Raw genomic sequence first — 25174 nt, forward strand, 5'->3', positions numbered from 1 at the left:
TGAAGAATTGACAGTAAACTCTGAACTTGAACCTGAAATAAACACAGTATCACAATACACAGACACACATGCTGTCAGTCACACTAGGCCCATGCACAGCTCTGGCCTTTCTGCTCTAAGCCTAATATTTATGTGTGTGTGTGTGTGTTGTTTGTGTAGGAAAGTGAAGAAGGGCACTCTGCTGATCGACTCGTCCACCATAGACCCGTACGTGTCCAAGGACATGGCAGTGACCGCCGAGAAGATGGGAGCAGTTTTCATGGACGCCCCAGTGTCAGGAGGTAAGTGTCACTCACACACACAAACGCACAAACACAAATACTAGAGCAGGGGTCTCAGACTCAACAACAGATTATTAACGCATCTTACATCCCAAAACTCAACTTGCAGCAGTTGTGAAGCAACGAGTCTAAGTGGATCTGTTAATACGAGTACACGTGCACATACCGCGTTTTTTTTTTTTTTTTTTGGTGCAACTGCTGTTTATCGAATACTCAATGTGGCCCAGCCTCACTCAGACTTTATCTAATGTGGCCCCCAGGTAATTTGAGTTTGAGACCCCTGTACTAGAGTCACTGGTGTTAAGTTCTTGTCCTGGTCTCCTCTGAGGTGAGGGTTTGCTCTTGGTTGGTTGTGTTTTTCCATAAAGCCGTTGGAGCGCCGTCTCTGCAGATAATTTAAGCCTTGTGGAAAATATCTAACTCATACTTAAACTGTGGCATTTGGATTTCCAAAGTGGCGGCTCTTGAGTTCTTTTAGTTTCTTTTAGTGGATGTGGTCTCCAAAATGAAAGTGATAATCTCTCTCTTAAACACTAAATCTGCTTATTATTGTATTTTGTTCTGTGAAATACAGTTGTGTGCAGATGTGACTGATCCTGTAGAGTGAGTCAGGCTGTTCATGGTCACATTATCGTTTAAACAGTATTCAGAGTTGTTTCCACTATTGCGATTGAACAGACTAGGGCTGGGCAATTTTATCTGAAATTAAAATGATATATTTTTTTTGTCAACCCCCCTCTACTGAAAATGTTCTGCAAACTACAAAAAATAATTAGAACTAAAAAGATTCTATTGAGAAGTGCTGTTCATATGTAACCCATTGGGGGAAATCTTTAACGAATGAGATAAAACAAACGTTACATTAAACATGCAGCTCCGACATTTAATTTGACGTTACTGATTTCAGAGCATCAGCTGCATGTCGCTGTGTTAAACTCTGCCCCTGTGACTGCAATGAGAGGTCTGTCGTGCATTTCCATTACAATTTCCAATGCAAGAAAGTGAGGAAAATATAAATCGATTTTTCTCCAAACTAATCGGTTTGAACTTCAATCTATTTTTTTGCTCAGCCCTAGAACAGATGTGACTGTTGTTGAGTCGGATATAACATTTTGTGAGGAATCCTTACCTTTTATAATGTTTTAGTTTTACTTTATTTTTAATTTAAACTTTTATAAACAGAACTTGATTAGTATAAATTAGACGGGCCTTTTTGTTTCAGTGCTGTGTGGCAGTACCTTCAATATTTGTCTCTTCAAACATTGTGATAACTGAGCTGGAGACTGAGTAGATTTGAAAGATTTGAGTTCTGAGCTGCGGCCCTGTTTTATCTCTCCGGAGCATCAGAGTTTAAGCATTTCAACCCTGGGCCTCTTCTTGTGTTTGTCAAACCTGTGCATATCTGCTGTGTGAGGTCTCTGTCAGGTCTCTATTAGGTGTATTCTCTGTGGGGTCTGTTCTCTGTGAGGTCTGTTCTCTGTGAGGTCTGTTCTCTGTGAGGTCTGTTCTCTGTGAGGCAGGGGGCTCGGAAGCTACCAGTAGCTCTTCACCCTCTTCCAAGTAGCTCACCAAAGGATTTCAGAGTTAAACCATTGTGCTGAATAACTAAATTTTGGTTTATTACATGCCTCTTACCATTGTACATGTGTCATTTTGAAGCCCAACTTTGTGCATTAAAAATTGGACAATCATTTATGTTTTTTGGCGCCTAACTGTATCCAAATGCTCGCCCTCGAGTTTCTAGTAATTGTCTCAGTTTCTTGCAGCAGTTAAAACGAGTAGCGCTCTGGCATTTTTTGTTTGCTCACCGGAGGAAAATGGTTGGAGACTCCTGCTGTAAGGTCTCTCAGTCTGTACGTAACCTGGTCCCTGTGAAGTCTCTGGGGTCTCTGTGAGGTGTCTCAGTTTGTATTTAATCTGTGAGGTCCCTGTGAGGTCTGTGTGAGGTCTCAGTCTGTATCTAACCTGCTCTCTGTGAGGTTCCCATGAGGTCTCTGTGAGGTTCCCATGAGGTCTCTGTGAGGTTCCCATGAGGTCTCTGTGAGGTTCCCGTGAGGTCCCTGTGAGCTCTCTGCTCTGTGAGGTCTCTCTGAGATCTCTGTGAGGTCTCTGAGGTCTCAGTCTGTATCTAACTTGTTCTATGTGAGCTCTCTGAGGTCTCTATGAGGTCTCTGAGGTCCCTGTGAATTCCTTGTGAGGTCCCTGTGAGGTCTCAGTCTGTATCTAACCTGTTTTCTGTAAGGTCCCTGTGAGGTCCCTGTGAGGTCCTCGTGAGGTCTCTTTGTGGTCCCTGTGGGGTCTTTTTGTGGTCTCTGTTCTCTGTGAAGTTTCTGTGAGGTTTGGTCCCTCTCAGGTCCCTGTGTGGTCTCTATTCTCTGTGAGGTCCCTGTAAGGTCCTTGTGAGGTGTCTTTGTGGTCTCTGTTCTCTGTGAGGTCCTTGTGAGGTCTCTTTGTGGTCCCTGTGAGGTCTTTTTGTGGTCTCTGTTCTCTGTGAGGTCTCTGTGAGGTCCCTGTGAGGTCCCTGTGAAGTTTCTGTGAGGTTTGGTCCCTCTGAGGTCCCTGTGTGGTCTCTATTCTCTGTGAGGTCCCTGTAAGGTCCTTGTGAGGTCTCTTTGTGGTCTCTGTTCTCTGTGAGGTCCCTGTGAGGTCTCTTTGTGGTCTCTGTTCTCTGTGAAGTCCCTGTGAGGTCTCTTTGTGGTCTATTCTCTGTGTGGTCCCTGTGAGGTCCCTGTGAGGTCTCTTTGTGGTCTCTGTTCTCTGTGAAGTCCCTGTGAGGTCTCTTTGTGGTCTGTTCTCTGTGTGGTCCCTGTGAGGTCTCTGTGTGGTCTCTATTCTCTGTGAGGTCCCTGTAAGGTCCTTGTGAGGTCTCTTTGTGGTCTCTGTTTCCTGTAAGGTCCTTGTGAGGTCCCTGTGAGGTCCTTGTGAGGTCTCTTTGTGGTCTGTTCTCTGTGAGGTCTTTTTGAGGTCTCTTTGTGGTCTCTGTTCTCTGTGAGGTCCCTGTGAGGTCTCTTTGTGGTCTCTGTTCTCTGTGAGGTCCCTGTGAGGTCTCTTTGTGGTCTGTTCTCTGTGAGGTCTCTTTGTGGTCTCTGTTCTCTGTGAAGTCCCTGTGAGGTCTCCTTTGTGGTCTGTTCTCTGTGTGTGGTCCCTGTGAGGTCTCTGTGAGGTCCCTGTAAGGTCCTTGTGAGGTCTCTTTGTGGTCTCTGTTTCCTGTAAGGTCTTTGTGAGGTCCCTGTGAGGTCCTTGTGAGGTCTCTTTGTGGTCTCTGTTCTCTGTGAGGTCTTGAGGTCTCTTTGTGGTCTCTGTTCTCTGTGAGGTCCCTGTGAGGTCTCTTTGTGGTCTCTGTTCTCTGTGAGGTCCCTGTGAGGTCTCTTTGTGGTCTGTTCTCTGTGTGGTCCCTGTGAGGTCTCTGTGTGGTCTCTATTCTCTGTGAGGTCCCTGTAAGGTCCTTGTGAGGTCTCTTTGTGGTCTCTGTTTCCTGTAAGGTCCTTGTGAGGTCCCTGTGAGGTCCTTGTGAGGTCTCTTTGTGGTCTGTTCTCTGTGAGGTCTTTTTGAGGTCTCTTTGTGGTCTCTGTTCTCTGTGAGGTCCCTGTGAGGTCTCTTTGTGGTCTCTGTTCTCTCTGTGAGGTCCCTGTGAGGTCTCTTTGTGGTCTGTTCTCTCTGTGAGGTCTCTTTGTGGTCTCTGTTCTCTGTGAAGTCCCTGTGAGGTCTCTTTGTGGTCTGTTCTCTGTGAGGTCCCTGTGAGGTCTCTTTGTGGTCTGTTCTCTGTGAGGTCCTTGTGAGGTCCCTGTGAGGTCTCTTTGTGGTCTCTGTTCTCTGTGAGGTCCCTGTGAGGTCTCGGTGTGTACCTGACCTCTCCTCCTCGGGGCTAAGTGGCGGTTAGGGCCCCGGCGTTTGGCGTAGGGACACGTCGTTATTACTGAGTGCTCTTGGGTTTTTACTGCTGCCTTTGACCGCCGTCTGGAGACAAGGTGAAGGTTTGAAGTCTCATTACGCTGACGCTCCCTGACACTGGCCAGACTCCTCTTTAATGGGCCGTACCGCGCCGGGCCAAACCGCGCCGGACAAGCCCACGTCAGCCTGTTTCATGTTGATGGAGCCGTAATGGCGTCCGTCCTCTGCCAGTGTCTTTCATGTGAGATAAAGAGTCATAAAGAGCGAGGAGCGCAGCCGAGCCGGAGCGAGGAGGAGAGGAGTCTGATAAGATACGGACGAGACAGCGGCTGTAAAAGTGTCCGTCACAGAGTCTGCGTCAGGTTCAGTCCGTTTAAACCTCCGCTCAACAGACAAGACTCGTCACTCTGGACTTAGACGAACTTTACTCATCCACAAGAGGAATTATTTGGACACAGAAGCTCATACATCACAAGATAATATAATAACAGAGAAAGAAATATAAATGGTAATAATAAATTCTAGTGCTGTCAAAAATATTGTGTTATTAGCGAGTTATGGAATTATTTTTTTTTATTGCAAACTAGTTTTTTCATAAGGTGTGGTCACTGCTGTAATGTTAGAAATATTGGAAAAAAAAAACAAAACAAAACAAAACAGGGGTCCCCAACCCTCGGATTACGGATACCAGGCCTCCTCCCGTACGTCGCATGGACTTTGCCTCCTCCCGTGTTTCCCGTGCCTCTAAAACAGGTCTAAAATCAGGACTAAAACAGGATTTAACCAGGTCTAAACCAGAACTAATACCAGGTCTAAACCAGAACTAAAACCAGGTCTAAACCAGAACTAAAACCAGGTCTAAACCAGAACTAAAACCAGGTCTAAACCAGAACTTAAACCAGGTCTAAACCAGGTCTAAACCAGGTCTAAACCCAGGTCTAAACCAGAACTTAAACCAGGTCTAAACCAGGTCTAAAACCAGGTCTAAACCAGGTCTAAACCAGAACTAAAACCAGGTCTAAACCAGAACTTAAACCAGGTCTAAAATCAGGACTAAAACAGGATTTAACCAGTTCTAAACCAGAACTAATACCAGGTCTAAACCAGAACTAATGCCAGGTCTAAACCAGGTCTAAACCAGGTCTAAACCAGGTCTAAACCAGGTCTAAACCAGGTCTAAACCAGGTCTAAACCAGGTCTAAACCAGGTCTAAACCAGAACTAAAACCAGGTTTAAAATCAGGACTAAAACAGGATTTAACCAGGTCTAAACTTGGTCTAAAACAGGTCTAATCCGAGGACTAAAACAGGATTTAACCAGGTCTAAACCAGAACTAAAACCAGGTCTAAATCAGATCTAAATCAGATCTAAACCAGGTCTAAGCCAGGTCTAAAACCGGACAAAAACAGGACCAGGACCGTGTCTCATCCTGTTCGTGAAATATTGTGGATCATAAAACTGGTTCTTGGCGCACATGAGGTTGAGGATCACTGGGAGCAAAACAATTTGTATGAAACTGAGGAGCTCTGTCAGGGCGCTGATGTTACTCATACGAGGAAAACACGAAATCAACTCCGCTCCAAAACACACACAGAATCTGCACTGACCTTCAGTCAGGACTGTGACAGTGACAGAAGTTTTACAGACTCTTTCGGCTGTTCTCACTGCTCCGAGCTGTTGTTATCTCCATGAGCTCACAGAGGAGCGTATCACAGCAGGACTCATATCACTCTCACTAATTAATAGATATTTCTGCCGCTGGACTTATTTTCTCTGCGAAAAGTGACATGTAAACAAACACAGATGCAATTAAAAAAAAAAAAAAAACATCTTCTGCCTATCCACTTTTCTATGGCAGTAGCAAGTAAGTAGCAATAAATAAAGTGTTAAAATGCATAAAACTAAAAATTATTAAAAAATACATATATATAAAATAAATTAATTAAGTAAAAAAAACAAAAAGACACAGAGGATCACAGAACTCACGCAGTGTTAAAAGCCAGAGTGTAAAAGTGGGTCTTAAGACATAATGATGTGTGTGTTTGTGTGCGTGTACTTTTGTGTGTGTGCGTGTGTGTGTGTGTGTGTCTATGTGTGTGTGTGTGTCTGTGCGTGTGTGTCTGTGTGTGTCTGTGCGTGTGTGTCTGTGCGTGTGTGTCTGTGTGTGTGTGTCTGTCTGTGTGTGTGTGTGTGTCTGTGTGTGTGTGTGTCTGTGTGTGTGTGTGTGTGTGCTGTGTGTGTGTGTGTGTGTGTGCTGTGTGTGTGTGTGTGTGTGTGTGCTGTGTGTGTGTGTGTGTCTGTGTGTGTGTGTGTGTGTGTGTCTGTGTGTGTGTGTGTGTGTGTGTGTGTCTGTGTGTGTGTGTGTCTGTGTGTGTGTGTGTGTGTGTGTCTGTGTGTGTGTGTGTGTGTGTGTGTCTGTGTGTGCTGTGTGTGTGTGTGTGTGTGCTGTGTGTGTGTGTGTGTGTGTGTGTGTGTGCTGTGTGTGTGTGTGTGTGTGTCTGTGTGTGTGTGTGTGTGTGTGTGTGTGCTGTGTGTGTGTGTGTGTGTCTGTGCGTGTGTGTGTCTGTGCGTGTGTGTGTCTGTGCTGTGTGTGTGTGTCTGTGTGTGTGTGTGTGTCTGTGTGTGCTGTGTGTGTGTGTGCTGTGTGTGTGTGTCTGTGCGTGTGTGTGTGTGCTGTGTGTGTCTGTGTGTGTGTCTGTGTGTGTGTGCTGTGTGTGTGTGTGTGTGTGCTGTGTGTGTGTCTGTGTGTGTGTCTGTGCGTGTGTGTCGTGTGTGTGTGTGTCTGTGTGTGTCTGTGTGTGTGTCTGTGCGTGTGTGTGTGTCGTGTGTGTGTGTGCGTGTGTGTGTCTGTGTGCGTGTGTGTCTGTGTGTGCTGTGTGTGTGTCTGTGTGTGTGTCTGTGTGTGTGTCTGTGTGTGTCTGTGTGTGTGTGTGTGCTCAGGTGGAGTGCAGATGGTGAGATCACAGAGTGTCTCTCCTGTGCTGTTTGTCCTCACACAGACACAGAGTTTTACAAGAGTCAGAGCCGAAAAGCACTGTCCAAACTAACACACATGCAGCCCACACACACAGCAGAGCCTCCCGGGAAGAGCCAGAGCCTCTACCGGGAAGAGCCAGAGCCTCTACCGGGAAGAGAGCCTCCCGGGAGAGCCAGAGCCTCTCTACCGGGAAGAGCCAGAGCCTCTACCGGGAAGAGCCAGAGCCTCTACCGGGAAGAGCCAGAGCCTCTACCGGGAAGAGCCAGAGCCTCTACCGGGAAGAGCCAGAGCCTCTACCGGGAAGAGCCAGAGCCTCTACCGGGAACAGCCAGAGCCTACCATGGCAAATCTATGGAAAGCTCTATGGTTTTAATGTGTGGTGCTGTGAGATCATTGTTCATCGTTGCAGGCCTGTGTGTGTGTTTCCTCCTCAACTTAAATTGAAATCCTAAAACATGAAATTAGATATTTATGTATTGATCATTTGCAGATGATACCATTAACATTCCACGGGAGTGTGAAGTTAACTGTAGGCCCTGCTCTGTCTGAAGCTCTGTTAGTCAGATTAGACTTTACACTGAGCTTGAAATAGTAGTAGTTGTTGTAGTTGTTGTTTTTATTCTGTCATTTTGCAGCCAAACAAAAAGAAACATAGACTACAGCTCCATAGATCATGACAGAAAGGGTTCAGACCAGGGGTGTCCAAACTTTTATCATCAAGGGCCACATATCTAAACACAGACAAAGCAGAGGGCCGACTGAGGGCCGTAGATTGACGCTCAGTACAGGGAATAATTGAAATTTGTGCATGTTTAACACGTTAGAATGAAACATCAGACTTTATTCATGATAAGATCCTTAAAACCACAAACTAAATATTAAATATTAGCTTTATCAAGGTAGATTTTCAAAAAACTTGCAATAAAAAGTTAATTTTTCTTTGATGCAAGGTAATTTGGGCCAATTCACCTGGAAGTGAGAGCGCCAAGAAAAATTTGTCTGAGGGCCGCATTTGGCCCCCGGGCCATAGTTTGGACATGCCTGGTTTAGACTGAAGTAAAAAGTACTTATACCACTAGATCCTTTTAAACAATGACAGAATTAAAAGAAAGAACGGCAAGTTTGTGTTTACCATTTCACTTTCGACTTAATATATAAATAAGGGACAAAATATACAGTAAATTAAAACAAACTAAACTGAACACGTAATTAATTAATTCCAGAGCTCTGTATCTTTCAAAACATTTTTTTTTTTAAGGCTTCTATAATGTTCTATACTGTTTTTAAACACATCACTCAGATTGTTCCATAAACTAATCCCTCAAACAGAAATATTTCTTTTTTTAATTCTTATCTTCATTTTTTAAAGATCCTATTTTTGTTTTTGTTTATGGTCGTACAAACTAATAATAATGATTAAAGAAGGCTCAAAATTTATGAATGAACACAACATGACCAGAAAGAAGTGACTTTGCTGGAGCTTTTTTTAATTGAAAATCAAGCTCCTAAACAGAATCAAGAACATTCGTTAATGTCATTTTATTCATTTATTCATTCATTCATTGTTGTAATAAGTTTATTTAGTGATCATAGTCGCCCAGAAAGTCACAGAATGTTTGGAATTTTCGTTATACTGATTTATTCTGTATTTACTTGAGGGATTAATAACAGCCCCATAACACATTTGGATTAATTTTGTTTCATTTTATTTTAGTTTTAAGTAAATAAAAGCTGTTTTGAGTCTCTGCTCTGGTCTCGGTCTTTATCGGGGATCGGCTCGTTCGCCTGGTGCGCGACACTTCCTCTGATGTCGGCGCGGGGGTCGGAGGTCACAGAAGATGGCCGTCCTTGTTTACCCCGGATTAACCTGAGAGAAAAAAACGCTCGTAAAGACACTTCCTCCTTTTGTACAGACGTGTCCTCCCCTGTCCCCTACACACACACACACATGTACACACACACACACACACACACACACACACATGCACAAAAACACACACACACAGACACATACATGCACAAAAACACACACACAGACACACATACACACATGTACACACACACACACACACACACATGCACAAAAACACACACACAGACACACAAGAGAGACACACACACACCCACACACACATGTACACAAGCATAAACGCACACGCATGCACACACACACACACGCACAAAAACACAGACACACACACATACGCACGCACGCGCACATGCATGCACAAAAATACAGACACATACACACAAACACATACACATAAACACACACATACACACACACAGACACACAAAAACACACAGACGCACACATGCACACACACACACGCACAAAAACACAGACACACACACATACGTGCACACAGACACACACAGACGCACACACACAAAAACACACAGACACACACACAAAAACACACACACACAAAACACAGACACACGCACACATGCACAGACACACACAAAACACACACAGACAGACAGACACACACACAGACGCACGCACACACAAAAACGCACACAAAAACACAGACACACATACAGACACACACAAAACACACACAGACACACAGACACACACGCACACACACACACACACACACACACACACAAAAAACACACAGACACACACATAGACGTGCACACACACACAAATCACACACAAAAACATACAAACACACACACACACACACAGCTCCGTCATGATAATCACTGTGTCGACAGTGTATGAAAGCTGAAACTATATATTTTCGGAGCTTTTTCTTTGCAAAATTGGGGAGATTTTTGTTATTTTTATTGTAATATATCAACATTTGAGCTGCAGAGGGTTGAATAATTAACTCCTGTGGATAATTATTGGTTCATTCTGTTATTTATTTGTTGCAGCTGAGACCTTTTAGTGATTCCGTCTCTTTAAAAAATGTTTTAATGGGTTTGTCTCGCTTTATTTTCATATTATCAGAGGCTTAACACACACGTACATTCATCAGGCCTAGTGAACCTCCTGTGTCTCTCTGCTGCCAGGAGAGGGCACTCTACACTGTCCCTGTCACTCTCCTCGCTGCTCAGAGGGTGACCGCCAAACCCCTGCACTGGAGGCGGGTTTTACAGTCACGTCTGGTTAAAAAAATCCAACAAACATGGACAGAAGTGCTCTAACGATGATGATAGATATTACAGACTTTGACACTACATTGGTGTTTATTTCAAACTCAATTTAAATCATGAAAAATAATTGGTGAATATAAACATAACTTTTTTATTATGTCATTTTCAACATAAATATTCAATTAGTCTTTATTCCGGATTCATGGTCCATTGTTAAAACAGACAAGGCAAGAAAAAAGTGAAAAAATGTCCAAAAGCCTTTTTTTATTTTCAAAATAACGTTTCGGCAAAAAAAGCCTTCATCAGATTTTTTTTTTTGCTTTGGACCACAGGAAGCAAGAAAAATATCTGATGCCGAAACGTTATTTTGAAAATTAAAAAGGCTTTTGGACAATCTGAGTGTGCTATACATTTTTTCGCTTTTGTCTTGCTGCTCGTTGCATTTGCACCTCTACAAGAATTTTGCTGTGCGTTTTCTGTTTCTTTTGAAAATGGACAAGGCAAAATGATTTTGAAACATTTATATTTTTAAAAGACAGATGTACCAGTTTCTCCACATGTTGGACTGATGTCGTGTTGCTCTGAATCTCAAATTTGTGAGTGACATTATTGTTTCATTGTCAGATTTGTTCAGTCTGCAGATAAAACTGTACGTTAAAGTTCTCCAAAGTGTTCACTCGTGCAGTAACAAACATTTGAGTCACACTCGTCCATCGTGGCTCCTCAAAAACACCCAGAGTCATTAGGCACCTGCAGTCAGTCAACTCTGCATCCGACAGGTGAAAGTCAGGATGTTTTTCGTCTTTGGTCCTACAGTTTGTGGCTTTTTGTTTGTCACGTTTACATTTGTGTTGTCGCGTTGGTATTTGTTGCAGTGTTTGTGTTTGTTATGAGCTCTCTCAGCTTTCGTAAATAAGGATATTTTTAGTTTACTTACAGAATTGATATTTTACACTTTTGTAGCTAAGGCCCTAAATTAAGATTTTTTTTATGTCCAAAAAGTTTTATTTCTGGTCCTATAGCTTTTATTATGGCCATATGACACAACTACATTGTGCAGATTGTAAAATAACAGGTTGTACTGAAAAAAATGATGTATAACACTTCATTAAGTGACAAAAGGGAGAGTATTAATAGCAAAATTAAGAAACAAAAAGCAAGGGAAGACAAATGTACTTGAAGGTAAATACTAGGGTTGTCCCGATCCCATCACGTGATCGAAAATCTGCGCCGATCACGTGACTATGGACTCGATCCAGACTCGGCCGTTATGTTCCAATCAGGTATTGGATAAATAATATACATATATAACACACAACAACAGTTTTTATTTTTTTAAACGGAGGATTTGTTCAGGGACATCTCATCAGCGCATCTCTCTGTCCCAGTGTCTGTTGTACTAGAGACACACTCATGCTGGGACTTTTGGGTCGTGTCGTGCTCGGGCGCTGTTACCTGTGGATCTGTGGTTCGTGTTCACACCTGCGCGACCGATGGCGTCGTCGCACGGTGCTTTTTATTTGCATGTTGCGCAACAGAGTTGGCACTTTTGGCGGCGAGGGTGGGAATAGCAGCGAGGAGTGTCTATTGAGCGGTGGGAGTGATGTTGCGGTGTTTCTCCGCTGTGGGTTTGTGGATGCGGTGTTGGTGCGGGGGAGCAGGGGCTGTGGGGCTTCTGTCATTTCGTTTTTATTTGGTAAGATTTTTTATTATTTGGATTTCATAGACGAGCCTAAATGTTTCAAATATAACACACGTGCAAACATATAATATCAAAAATACAAAGTGTAGATTGTGCAGAGTCGAGTCTCAGGTCTGATCTGGTTCTGGTCTGGTTCCTGTTTTGTCCAGTTCATTAAGTTTACTAAGTTACACATTCCAAGACCAAACTGTGGTAAAAGTCAAGATTTTCAATAATGATGGTTCATGGTTAGAAAAGTGAATAAAATGAAAGATTTGGACATTTGATTTTTCACAAGTTCAGTCAAATACTTCACATGAAATCAACACAATCTGATCCCACAAACATCCTGGATCTTATTCTTTGCTCTTAGTTAATTTTATGATTTTTATAGAAATATCGGATCGGGACTCGGTATCGGCAGATAGTCAGAATCAAATGACTCTTACTCGGGGGCAAAAAAATGTGATCGGGACATCCCTAGTAAATACCCAAACTTCATCTAACTCACTTTTCCTTTCTGCTGTCGCCTCTTTTAAATCCTTATAATCTAAATAAAATGTTTTGTCAGCCAAATATCTCAGTGAAAGTGGTTTGCCGTCTGACGTACTTTTGTATGGGAAACTGGGATTATCTCACACTCCTGCAGTCATTTGAAGTCTTAAGCCTGTGCGCTGTTGGCCGGCTGCATGTAGCTCGGTGTCCGTTTCCTGGATTCGCTCTGTAATTTCCCTGTGATTGAAAAGTCCGTGTGCGTGTTTTGAGCCGTGGCATGTTTAACACCAGGGCCTGTGTACAGCCTGTGCGTCACTGGGTTTGGCACTTGAGCGTCAGACCTCCGCTGCCCACTCATCATCGCCTTTAAAAAGCAACAACAAACTCACTCACGGTTCCAGCTTCTCAGTCTTCACCGCACTTAAAGAAGCGGGACTTGATTTTTACGGTCCTAAATAGGGGGTGTTATGCGAAATCGACCTCTTGGAGCTTTCTGCTGTGTTATAATGTTGTTTCCTCGTCAAAAACATGCTTGAAGTGGTTTTAAATGTCATCCATTCGTGTTTGAGTAATTTAGTGATCTCTCCCAGGCCTTATTCAAAGCCTCTTTATGGTTAGCTGTCTAAAACTCGGCCCACAAACCTTCGTCACCCGTGCTCCTGCCAGCCTCCACAACGCAGTTCTTCATCACTACAACTTCACAAACCTGATCCGATGTGCAGTCGTTTCATTATCGTGTGTTGTGATGATGCTCTGTAGGGGGAGTGACTTCACAGGGAGCAAGGGAAGGGGAGACTTGGAGCATCAAAAAAAAAAAAAAATAAATAAATAAATAAACTGAAACTTCTGTAGCAAATACCCTGCATAGAGTAGTAATAAGCACCGCTGAGTACTGCCTAAATACAAAGAAACCAGTAATAAATAATTATAATTATACTAATAATTATGCCATAATAGGGTGACCAAACATCCATTTTTCCTCGAACATATCAGTTTTTTGCGTACTGTTCTGGGCGTCTTTGGACAAAAAATTCCCCATTTTCTGTCCCGGTTGGGACAAGTGGGAGGCCATGTGCACAGTGAAAACCCACATTGAGCTACTCTCACCTCGCAAACGGAAATATGGTCACCCTATACCACGGGTGTCAAACATACGGCCCGGGGGCTGTATCTGGCCCTCCAAGACCTTTAATCTGGCCCTTGGCGGATTTTCTACTAAAATATTTTAATTATATTTTCTATTAAAATCTTGGTAATTTTCTGTGGTGTTTATCACAGCAGCGTCTCTGTACGTGGCCCCTCCCACCAGAGCAGCACAAATGAAGACTTGTCTCTTTCCAAACGCTCTTAAAGGACGATCGTTTTGACTGTTGACCTTGACACACTCATCAACAAAATGTCAAAAATGAGAAAAGTGGAGCCGAGTGCAGGATTGTGTAAGAAAAATTGACTTTTTCTTATTTGCATACAAGTTAATGTTAAAACTTTGTGTTGAAATAAATTTTTTCTTAAAGTTTCAGGTTGTTCATAATATTATAATATTTTGTAAAAGAAAGAGTTCATCAATTAAAAAAAGATTTCTGTAATAGATTTGTGTTTCTCTGCACAAATATTTGAACTTATTGTTATTTTTGGGGTTTATATGACATGAGTTTTCTGATCCGGCCCCTTTGGGATCAAAGTTGGTTGGATACGGCCCCCGGACCAAAATGAGTTTGACACCCCTGCACTGTACCATAATAACAAGGTAATAATGCAGTGTAATAATGTAATAAGAACGACGGGCTAGAAAACCAGAAGGACTAAGTATGACTCAGGGAGAGAGGAGGCACAGACTGAAGGTTGCCTTAGATGGTACCATGTATTAAAGAGTAAACATTAGGCCCAAGTGTCCTGCTGTAGGTTTGTGGAACTACCGGTTAATGGTTTTCTTTGTCAGCATGCGTGCGTAAATATCTGAGTCTTCAACCAACAAGGTCCACAAGGGATAAGCATTCCAACAACGAAGAACATTGGTGAACTACTGAGCAAAACTAATGTTACGGTATGTTAGAGATGTTTCTAATTCGAACTGCACAAATCTATCTGTGCTAATATCGACATCATGGAATCTATTTTTAATTTTAATTGTAGAATCCTTCTGTTTTATTCATGACCATAACGATAGTTTTGTTCAGTGTGTCACTAATGCGTCGTCGTTGTTTCCTTTAAGTTTTCGTCTTTCTTATCTTGATAGGCAGTAGCTCAGTTTTGTAGAGCGTTCGTCCACTGATCTGAAGGTTGGCAGTTTGAATCCCGCTTTTGAAATAAAACATAATTGAGAGGTCAGATCCAATGACCCACAGGTTGGCTGGTGTGACTCCAGCTCCCACATTGTGTCCTTGGGCAAGACACTTAACCCACCTCGCCCCTAGTGTCTGCGTACACTGGTGTGTGAACGGGTGAGTGGTTCCTTGTTGTAAAGAGCTTTGAGCGCCTTGAAGGTGGAAAACGTGACCATTTACCAAAAATGTGACCATAGTTGTGGATAAATTGTTCATGTTAGAATGTTTATCCTTTGTGGAGCTTGTTGGATGAAGATTTGGTGATGGGGCAGATTTATGAAGCTGCTGGAGAAAACGACACACATTTACACACATTTACACACACATTTTGACACAGAAAACCATTAACTGGAAGTTCCGCAAACCTAAAGCAGGACACTTCTGGCCGCTGTGAAAAAGGTCTATAGACAAACAATAAACAGTGAATGAATGGCTGTTCAGTGAGGTAGGAACCCAATATTTACAATATGTAAATATTAAAGTTCACAGGTCCAAACCTGATATATGCACATAATCATATATTTCATGTTTGACAAACCCTCCACCAGAAATGTTACACAGTGCAGCTTTAAAACAGTGGGTGGTAATTTTTATGCGCTGTAAAAAAATGCAAATGTACATGTAAACAGAAGGCGTCAGACCGTGTAACACCAACGAGGGCTTTTGTACAGAAGCATACGGCTTTTACGGACGAGTGAAATATGGAAATCTCTGTGGTCACTCTGAGATAAAGATTTTCTCACTCACGCCGGGTCACAGCAGTAAAACCTGACACATGGAAATACTCCTGAATTAAAGCATTAGCATTGGTCTTAGCTGGTACCTGCACACCTCTCTGTGTATTTACAACAGATACTCAGGGTTCGTGGTGGAGAAATATTTGTCTAGGTATATCTTGGTTCCAAATCCATAGCTGAAAAACCTCATAGATGAAGTCGGTGTAATTCTGAAGTGTTCGTTTCTCACTGATGCTGAGGTAGGATTCTGGTGGGTCTGGAGAACGTTTAATCCCTTATTGCGTTAATTAACAAAAAAAGAAGAAGATATACTTTTGATATGCATTTCCCTCACAAGATATCGATTTTCTGCATATGAGCGATTCTTCGGTCTGGGTAAACCTGTCAGGAGGAGCTCAGGGACCATCTCCAGATTAGGGATGGGCATGATTAATCGAAAATTGATCATTAAGAATTTCATCGATTACGTTAATTTTAATCGACAAACCGAATGTAGGTTGCTGTGCGTAGTGTGACCACACAGGTGTGTACATGTAGCTCTGCATCAGAAGGAGCGAGACACAGTCAGTCAAGCACAAATGTGGATTTAACGATGATTTGTACAAGAAATTCCACGCTTTCCGTTGCGTTCGGGACAAGTGTGAGTCCATGTGCACAGTGTATAAAGCAGCACATATGTTTCTGTGTCCAGTGGGAAAAAGTTTTTCCAGGTGAGAGTCGTTCAATGTGGATGACGAGTCCCCACCTCCCTCCCCCCGTACGCTGTGTCCTGGTTTTGACAAACACAAATCTGGTCACACTAACCTGTATTCACCTGAGTCGTGTCTTTTAATCTGACAGAAATTGAACCACATCAGCGACACAAGAGCTGGAGTTTTATCTTCGCTTAGTTTATGCAAATTAGCGATGCGGTTTTAAGTTTAGTTTCTGTGAGATTTGAACAAAACTGAATTAAACACATTATAATGTCAAACGGGCTGATGTGGCTCTAGAGTTGTTATGGTTTATATGTCGTAAAGTTGAATTTATTTATGCAGATTAGTAGTGCAGATAGTAATAATAATGATGATCATTTTAATATAAAAACGTTAATGATTAATTGATAATCGATGTTAATTCTTCCGACGATCGATTAAGAAAATTTCATCGAATGCCCGTCCCTACTCCAGATCATGGTCTTGGTCAGGACTACCTCAGCTGGAGGATTTGGCCTGTTGTGCATGTTTTGGGCTGATATGGGGAAGAGAGCCCAGAGGAAACCCACCCGGACACAGGGAGAACATGCAAACTCCACACAGACAGATCAGAACACGGAAACGTCTCTCTGAGGAGCATGAATTCTAACCACTCAGGTCAATTCAGGTACCGGTACTTGAACAATACCTACTACTAGTGGTGTAACAAACATGTTGGATGGCATGCACACACACTCGAATTCCACACACTTTTGCGTAGGGCTGGGTATCATTAAGAAGTTGCCGATACGATACACACCTCGATACACAGGCCACGATACGATACATTCCTCGATACACTGAACTTTCGATTCGATATGATATATTTCAAATCGATTCGATACAGTTCAATAAAAAATAAAGTCTAAATCATGGCTGTGATAGTAAAAGTGTTTGTTAAACTACTTCTTGTGCAAAATTCATATGAAACTCAAACATTTTAACCCACAAAACAGTGAAAATGTCAAATGTGTCGCGTAAATGAGTTTCCTGTAGCGCTGTAACAAAATAATTTAGTAAAACACACATAAAAATACTCTTGGTGATGTATCGATACAGTAGCCCACGATATCGATACTGTATCATCACATTAAACGATACGATATATCGATATTCCGATATTTTTGCACACCCCTACTTTTGCGTGACTTTATGCACACAGATTTCCTCCTGAAAACACTCGTCTAAACGCGGGATAAAAAGTGAAGACGCGACGCCACTTTTGCGTTTTCTGTTCAGACCTGAAAAGCCTGAAAGTGGTGTGTGTGTGCATGAGTGGTGGTGGTGGTGGTCAGAGGAGCCGATGGTGCAGATTGGCAACCTCACTTCCGTCAGTCTGCCCCAGGGCAACTGTGGCTACAATAGTAGTTTATTCGTTCACTCCACACTCGGTGGTGGTAATGATCTGTAAGGTGTCTTTTAAATGTAATGTGTAATGATAAGGTGTCTTTAAATGTCCAGAAAAGAGCTATATAGACCTGATGCATTATTATTATTTACACTGGGATCTGTTATTATCAGATACATCATTAATTATCATTATCCAGAACGGATAATTTAGTCCATTGAGGAAAAAAAACAGGCAAGGCAAGCTTATTAAGGTATAAGAAATACATCAAAATCACAATACAAACAAATCAAAACATAAATGATCAGCATAAAATTAAAAGAGAGAGACATTAAATTAGAAGAGAAGAGTGCGGAATGAAAAATGAAAACCTTTCAGTCATCTGCAGCTAAAACAGAACCGTTTTGAGTCTGGATTTAAACGACGTCGAAGTAGAGGACTAGTTTCGTTATTTATTTGTGATGTTTTTTGCTTTATTGGCACCATAATACCTTTAAACATACAACCCCAGGTAAGTTTAATGTCATTTGTGTCAAGTATTAACTTAAAGAAATGTTACAAAGTGCGTCTTTAATGAAAAAGCTCTAAAGAAAGTCCCGTAGAGTTGGACACTTGTGAGTTAGTCTGGTTCAGCCTGTGTGTCGTGCTGTGAGAGCCTTCAGCCTTCCCCACACTGTGTGAAAGTACACCACAGCCCGCTCTGATGTCACTCTCTGGGTGTTGGCACCGGGGAGCCACTCTAACGAGCGCCACGGTCGTTAGCGGTAATTACCCAGAGTGCCCTTGTTTGTGTCTGACTCCCATGATCGAGCGCCACATCGCTAACGGACGCGGCTTTTATATAAATCCCCCGAATATCTTTGATTCTGTTTTCTGTTTTCCTCCCCGAGCCCTGGGAAAGTGGCTGTGGAGCTGCAGAAGGGCACAGCTCCTGCCCGCGGTGGTGCTGTTGTAAGACTGGAGGATCTGTTTGGGGCACTGGGGTTGGCACGGCTCTAATCATGGGCACAACCGCATGACAGAGGCCTGCTGCTTTTCACTCTTTCTGACCGACTTTAGGAGGAAGTTTACTAAAGACGCCACTGATTGTTTTAGTCCCCTCATGATCTCTGACATGAGCTTCTAGAAACCTGTAGTCAGCTTTTCTCTCTTCATTCTTTCATACAATCCTTATTCTTGTATTTAATAGGCTATTTCAGTTCGTTCCAGTTTAAGTTATTTTTATTTTAGCCCAAAGTCACCGCAGCGGTCGCCTCACAGGAAAGAAAGTTGGAAAATCAAATCAGTGAAACAGCCATTGGTCAATAACAGGAAGAACCAACCAACACTGGCCACGTTTACATGATGTTTTTTAATTCCGAATTAATTTGTTCATAATTAAAATATTCTCCTTCGAGTTTACATGGAAATAATGATTCTGAATTGAGGTTTACATGGAAAACACGTTAAATCGTCTTTATTTAATTCCATTTAGTGTCTGGAGGTGGGGAAGGGTTCTGATTGGACAGGAACACCAACATCTTTACGTCGACTGGAAGAAAACACACACTTCAGCTGCTATCAACTTTTTTGTCATCTCTGTTTGTTGTTATGCCACGGACACAAACACGATCTGAACTTTAATGGTGGCACGGTGGCTGAGTGGCTAGCACTCCTGCCTCACAGCAAGAAGGCTCCGGGTTCGATCCCTGGGTCGCCCGGGCCTTTCTGTGTGGAGTTTGCATGCGCTCCGGTTTCCCCCATCAACCAAAAACATGCTCCAGGTCTCCAGGAACAGTTGCTAGTTAAAGGTCAATTAAATATAATCAGTCAATGAACCTGTCCAGGGCACTGGTGCTAGTGGCTAAACGCTTCACCCACATTGCCTAGTATGAAAGTGGTGTGTGCGTGTGCGTGTGTGTGTGCGTGTGTGATGGTGGTGGTCAGAGGGACTGTTGGCGCCGATTGGCATGGCAGCCGCGCCTCTGTCAGTCTGCCCCAGGGCAGCTGTGGCTACAACAGTGGCTTACACCAGGTATAGAGTGAATGAATAATATATGCTGAATGTAATGCTCTGTAAAGTGTCTTTGTGACAAAAATGTCTGTGAAAAGATATTATATTGTTATATAAATGGGGACTTACTTTAATACAAAGTTGAAAAAACTGAGGCAATCAAAAAGTACAAAATAATTAAAAGCCTTTATATATTGGGCTCAAGACCAATGTTTGCTCCCCCCATTAACTTTCAAATAGTTAAAATAACACTTTTTTGTTAAAGACTCTGAAATTTTAACCCTCTCGTTCTTGTTGTGCACAAAGAAAACCCAGAACCTTCTATTTAAGAAGACAGAAGATTCTTTCTGAAACCTCGGTTCCTTCAGTTCTCCTTAAACTCTGATTTCCCACAAAGTCTAAAGATATAACAGTTTATTTCTAACATTCTTGCAAATACAAAATGCCTTAAGGATTTTAGTTTTCATTTGTCACAACTGTCGAGGTTCCTGTAGTAGAAGTACAGGAAATGTTTTGAATTGTGTCCTCAGGCAGGACACTTCCCCCTCACATGTATGGAGGTGTTACGTGACCGTGTGATTGACGAGGAGGAGTGACTGTGTAATGGACGACTGTGAAAACTCTTTGAGAAACTCGTCGTGTTGATTATAGATGTCAGCTTCTGTTATTATGTCAGAAAAAGCTTCAAAGACGGTGAAACGTGAACTGCTGTGAGAGGAACAGACCACACTGTGTGCTCAAGTATTAGGCAAGTGAGGATTTTGACCATATTGTGATTTATATGCATATTCTCCAACTCTTAGCTGTGTAAACTTGAATTATTATTGGATTTAATCAGATCTGGTGATGTGTATTTGTCAAGGCAGTGTGTGGCTTAAAGAGATCAACACCATAATTATTAAGCAGCTTCTTTTCTTCACGCAAATTGGGCTAAAAAGAGAAGTCAAAAATTGTAAAAAGTCTTTCAGAGGACTGCAGCATTCTTGAAATTGCAAAGGTAATGGGGCGTGGTCACCGAACGATCAGACTTTTTTTTGTAAATGGTCAACAGTGTCATAAAAAACGTGTTGAAGAAAAAAAGACGCAAGATTCTTAAGAGATTTGAGAAGAATCAAACTTTATAATTGTTTCCCTTCTCATTTACTTTCTCTCGAAGTTGTATTTGGAGTGATTCTTGCACGCTTGACTCATCTTTTTTCTCATGTATTCAAAACGTAGGCCCATATTGACTTATCGTTCAACAAATGAAAGCTGAAACACTATATTTTGGGGTCAATATTACTTGTTTGGTTATATTTTTTGGCCGTGTAATGAGATTTATTAGCCTGATTCGTTGTTTTACTTTGTGGAAACCGTGTCACCTCGCAGCATTAGGATTTGTTCGCTCGACAGTAGGCGGGTGCTTTTTTTATTTAATCAATCGCTGCTGTTTGGTAGTGACCTATGTAATGCGCCAAATCCCGTAGGAATAAGGACAATAACGTCTTTCCTCTTGATAAAATTCACCAAACATTCTCTTTGTTCCGATTTTAAATCCTCAATCTCGGGAATCGTCGCCAACACAGAATGTCTGTCTTTGTCTACGTCTCGACGCTTTGTTTACTGTTGTGCTGTTCCACAAAAGGGACACAGACGAAACGAGTTTGACGTCATGACTTCACAGCTCACAGCTGATTGGTCGGTGCGCTGTCTACAGCTTCCGGGGTTCTTGCAAACAGTCTAGTGCACAGGTGTCAAACATACGGCCCGGGGGCCAGATCCGGCCCTCCAAGACCTTTAATCTGGCCCTCGGCTGATTTTCTACTAAAATATTTTAATTATATTTTCTAATAAAATCGTATTAATTTTCTGCGGTGCTGATCATAGCAGCGTCTCCAGCGTCTCTGTACGTGGCCCCTCCCACCAGAGCAGCACAAATGAAGACTTGTCTCTTTCCAAACGCTCTTAAAGGACGATCGTTTTGACTGTTGACCGTGACACCCTCATCAGAAAAATGTCAAAAATGAGAAAAGTGGAGCCGAGTGCAGGATTTTACAAGAAAACTTGACTTATTCCTGTTTACAAGTTTAAGTTAATGTTAAAACATTGTGTTGAAATTGCTTTTTTTTTTAAGTTTCAGGTTGTTCATAATATTATAATATTTTGTAAAAGAAAGAGTTCATCAATTAAAAAAATATTTCTGTAATAGATTTGTGTTTCTCTGCACAAATATTTGAACTTATTGTTATTTTTGGGGTTTATATGTCATGAGTTTTCTGGTCCGGCCCTTTAGGATCAAAGTAGGTTGGATACGACCCCCAGACCAAAATGAGTTTCACACCCCTGATCTAGTCACTGGAGAGAAATGAAATTGAGTGGAGGCACTAGGTGGCACAAGCCTGGCTAGAGATTTATGACATAAAAGGTAAAATTAAGTAAAAGGTTGAATTAATAACTTACAGACTAAACTCAGCACTTAAGTGTTTGATTCTGCTGTTTTATTCATTACTGCTCATGTTTTTTTTAACAGTATTGTAGTTTAAGAATAGTTTTTGTGGTTTATCAAGACGTTATTTCTCCGATCTACCCTCGATTTCAGCATCACCGATACACGCCCACTGTGATTTACACACTTCAATCTCCAATTTTCTTTTGTTAATCAAAGATACACGTAGGATTCAGCAACATTGCGTGGTCACTTTGGTACAAATGAAAACAAAACATGCTACTTGTCAGTGTGACGTTTACGGCGACGTCAGCTCCCATTGGACACCACGGTTTTCTAACATGGAACTCTGCGCACTTTTTTCTTTTTATTAAGTAATTTTAGATCAATATTAATGATTTAATATGCCCAAATTATAACTTAAAGATCCACAGGAGTCATAGATTGTAATTATATCGCAGACAAAAGCACAACATGTGTTCTTTTAAGAGTGCTTTTTAAAACTTCAACACAAGGGCTCATCGTACATTAGTGTAAAAAGAAGATACAACATTTTTAATTAAATACAAGAAATTAACAGTTGGGCAAATACAGAATGTAAACAAAAAAAAAAAAAAAAAGCAAAAGCAGGGGACTGATATTTGTCGTAGAACTGGAAACAAATAAAAATTCCAGTATGTTCCTTTTCAGAGGAGGAAACTGAACATTTTTGGTTGTGGCTGTCCAATTTAACGCAGGATATTACAAGTTTTTAACATCCAGATGATCTTTTCTCAGATTTTTTTACTCGTTAGTGTCTTAATTGGTTTAGAAAATACTCAGTTCCTTGATACACAAAAAACTTAGAAACCACTTAGCGCTGCTGTCTGTTTAACACGTCCCACCTATTGGCCTCTTCACTGTCAGAGCAGAGAGTGACAGGGGGCGGGGCTGTCCCTGTCTGCGCTGGTGACAGGGGGGACGGGGGGACGTGGGGGACGTGGGGGAGGGGCGGCAGTGACCAGTGACAGGGCGGGTGCTGCAGATGGAGCCCACAGCAGCTGGTGTACGGCTCCGGCGTGTCAGATCCGTCAGTGTCCGTCTCCTGGTGCTGGTTCCCATGTGGCCCAACCTGAATATCCACGAGCTGCTTAAACCACCGAGAACAACGTTGATGAGCTCAGACACAACCGCTAGTATTATTACGATGTCAACTAATGCTAAAAAACACATATATCCAGCAAAAATGTCCTGTGTAGTAACCGATTTTTACCGTTTTTGTGCTCTAGAGTGCTTCATCTCAGCAACAATGAGAAAAGTCTAAGTCTCTGTTTCTCCAGGATGTTCTGTGCTTTGGCTTTCTGTTCCTGATCTAGTCTTGTGTTGTCTTTAGTGTTTGTAGAGTATTCTGAAAGGCGTAAACTTAAAGCTGGGGTTCAGGACTTTGGTAAATATTGGTAAATGTGTACATTTTGTGTTTCCCCATCGAGTATAATAGAAAAAACAGCAATATATGAACTATAAATAGAAGTGGAAGGAAATGGATGCACATGCAGATTTAAATAATACTTTCTCCTGTCGCAGTTTGAACTTCGCGTAATGCAGTTTTTATATAAATTGATAGATATTGGCCCTGAATTTTCACATTTTATTTGAATCTCAGTTTGCGCAACCACTTGTAAGACTTGCTACAAATATTTAGCTCTGCATTGGTATTTGTGCATTATCTATTTGTATTGTACGACTATAGAGTTATTTAAAATACGGTCTTTCTGTTGTAGGAGTTGAATGAACTTTCTTGATGAATCATAATAGACTTTAAGTTAATTACCAACTTTCTATGGCCCCAGCCACACTAGTTTGTATTCGAGTCATTTTCATTGTGGATGCAGTGTTCGTTCACACTAATCCGATGGAAAACGGCTCCAGTGACGGAACAGTCCGGTGCCTCCAACTCCCATGAATTCATCTGAGTACAGATCTGATCCTTGACTGTGTGGACGCCTGAAAACATTGATACGCTGACGTAGGAGCTCTAGTCGCGTCCTTATTGGACCACGTCACTGTGATTTGCTCCTTCCTGTTTCTCTGGGTTCGTGACATTGATCATGTGATGCTATTGTGGAAAACAGTTTAGACAAACCAGAGACAAACGTGACAAAACCCAGTGTTGCGTTCGGTAACAACTGAACCTCGTCGTCGGTCCTCAAAAAGACACACTTGCCATCTTCCTCGGCTCGAAATCGGCTGCTGCAACTTCAGACACGGTGCTCCACTTCCTCGTTTTGACCGCCCACGTGATGTTGTAACGTTGTGACGCCAGCCTAGTCATGTGACTTGTGTTTCAGGAGGGTTTGTGTTTCTGTGTGGATAGGGAACAGCTTGATTGCGGACACAGGAACGACATGTCTGGACGCAAATAGTTTCTGATTCGGTGATGCAGAGATTCGTTTCCTATATGCCATTTCTTTATTATTGCAGCTCTTATCATAGTTTTACTTGGATTGTCCTGCTTTAGGCATCTTCAAATATATGATCTGTTTGTAGCAGTTGTTCCCTCATGTCCATATTCAGCATAAAAATCGTGGAGTTTTCGTGAGTCTGTTGTGATGGGCTGCAGTGGTGGCTGCACTCGTCTCGTCCCTTTAACAGTGTGATGGGGCTCATTAGAGTGTGGCCCTCCTGATGGCTCTCCTCGGACCTGGGGATGGATTGATCGTGTGTGTGTGCGTCTGTGTGTGTGTGCGTCTGTGTGTGTGTGTGCGTCTGTGTGTGTACGTCTGTGTGTGTGTGTGCGTCTGTGTGTGTGCGTCTGTGTGTGTGTGTTTGTGTGCGTGCTGCTTCTTCCTCTGTCACTAACATCGACCAGGCCCTCCCCTCGGGGCGCACACTTACCCATGATGATGAAGCTACTGATGAGGAGAGGAGGGAGGGGCCAGAGCCGGAGCACCACTGCAGTGTTAAAGAGCTGCTCCAAAACTTCAAAATAAGACCAGACACTGAACACAACTCTGTCCATCTCTGCAGCATTTTCAGTACTGTCATTTCTGGACTATGCGGGCCTGTTTACTCGAGAACATTTGCGTGTAAAAATGACAAAATTTTTAACAGAAGTGTCTTCCGTTTAGACAGTGACACGTTTTTGGGGCTTAAAAATGCAAAAATCTGAAACCATCGTAGTGTTTCCGTCTACACTGC

The 25174-nt window shown here is 42.3% G+C and overlaps 1 protein-coding gene across 1 annotated transcript in view; it reads left to right on the forward strand.

The window, feature by feature from the left end:
* Nucleotides 1–25174, forward strand: part of LOC110160392 (3-hydroxyisobutyrate dehydrogenase, mitochondrial-like) — an 89099-nt gene that overhangs the window by 9082 nt on the left and 54843 nt on the right. The window contains exon 4 of the mRNA XM_020925031.2: nt 160–281. Within this exon, the coding sequence (XP_020780690.2) occupies nt 160–281 (122 nt within the window). The remainder of the gene's footprint in view (nt 1–159; nt 282–25174) is intronic.

Source organism: Boleophthalmus pectinirostris, unplaced genomic scaffold, assembly GCF_026225935.1.
Source record: "Boleophthalmus pectinirostris isolate CB_2022bp ecotype Guang Dong unplaced genomic scaffold, ASM2622593v1 HiC_scaffold_21, whole genome shotgun sequence".
NCBI lineage: Eukaryota > Metazoa > Chordata > Actinopteri > Gobiiformes > Gobiidae > Boleophthalmus > Boleophthalmus pectinirostris.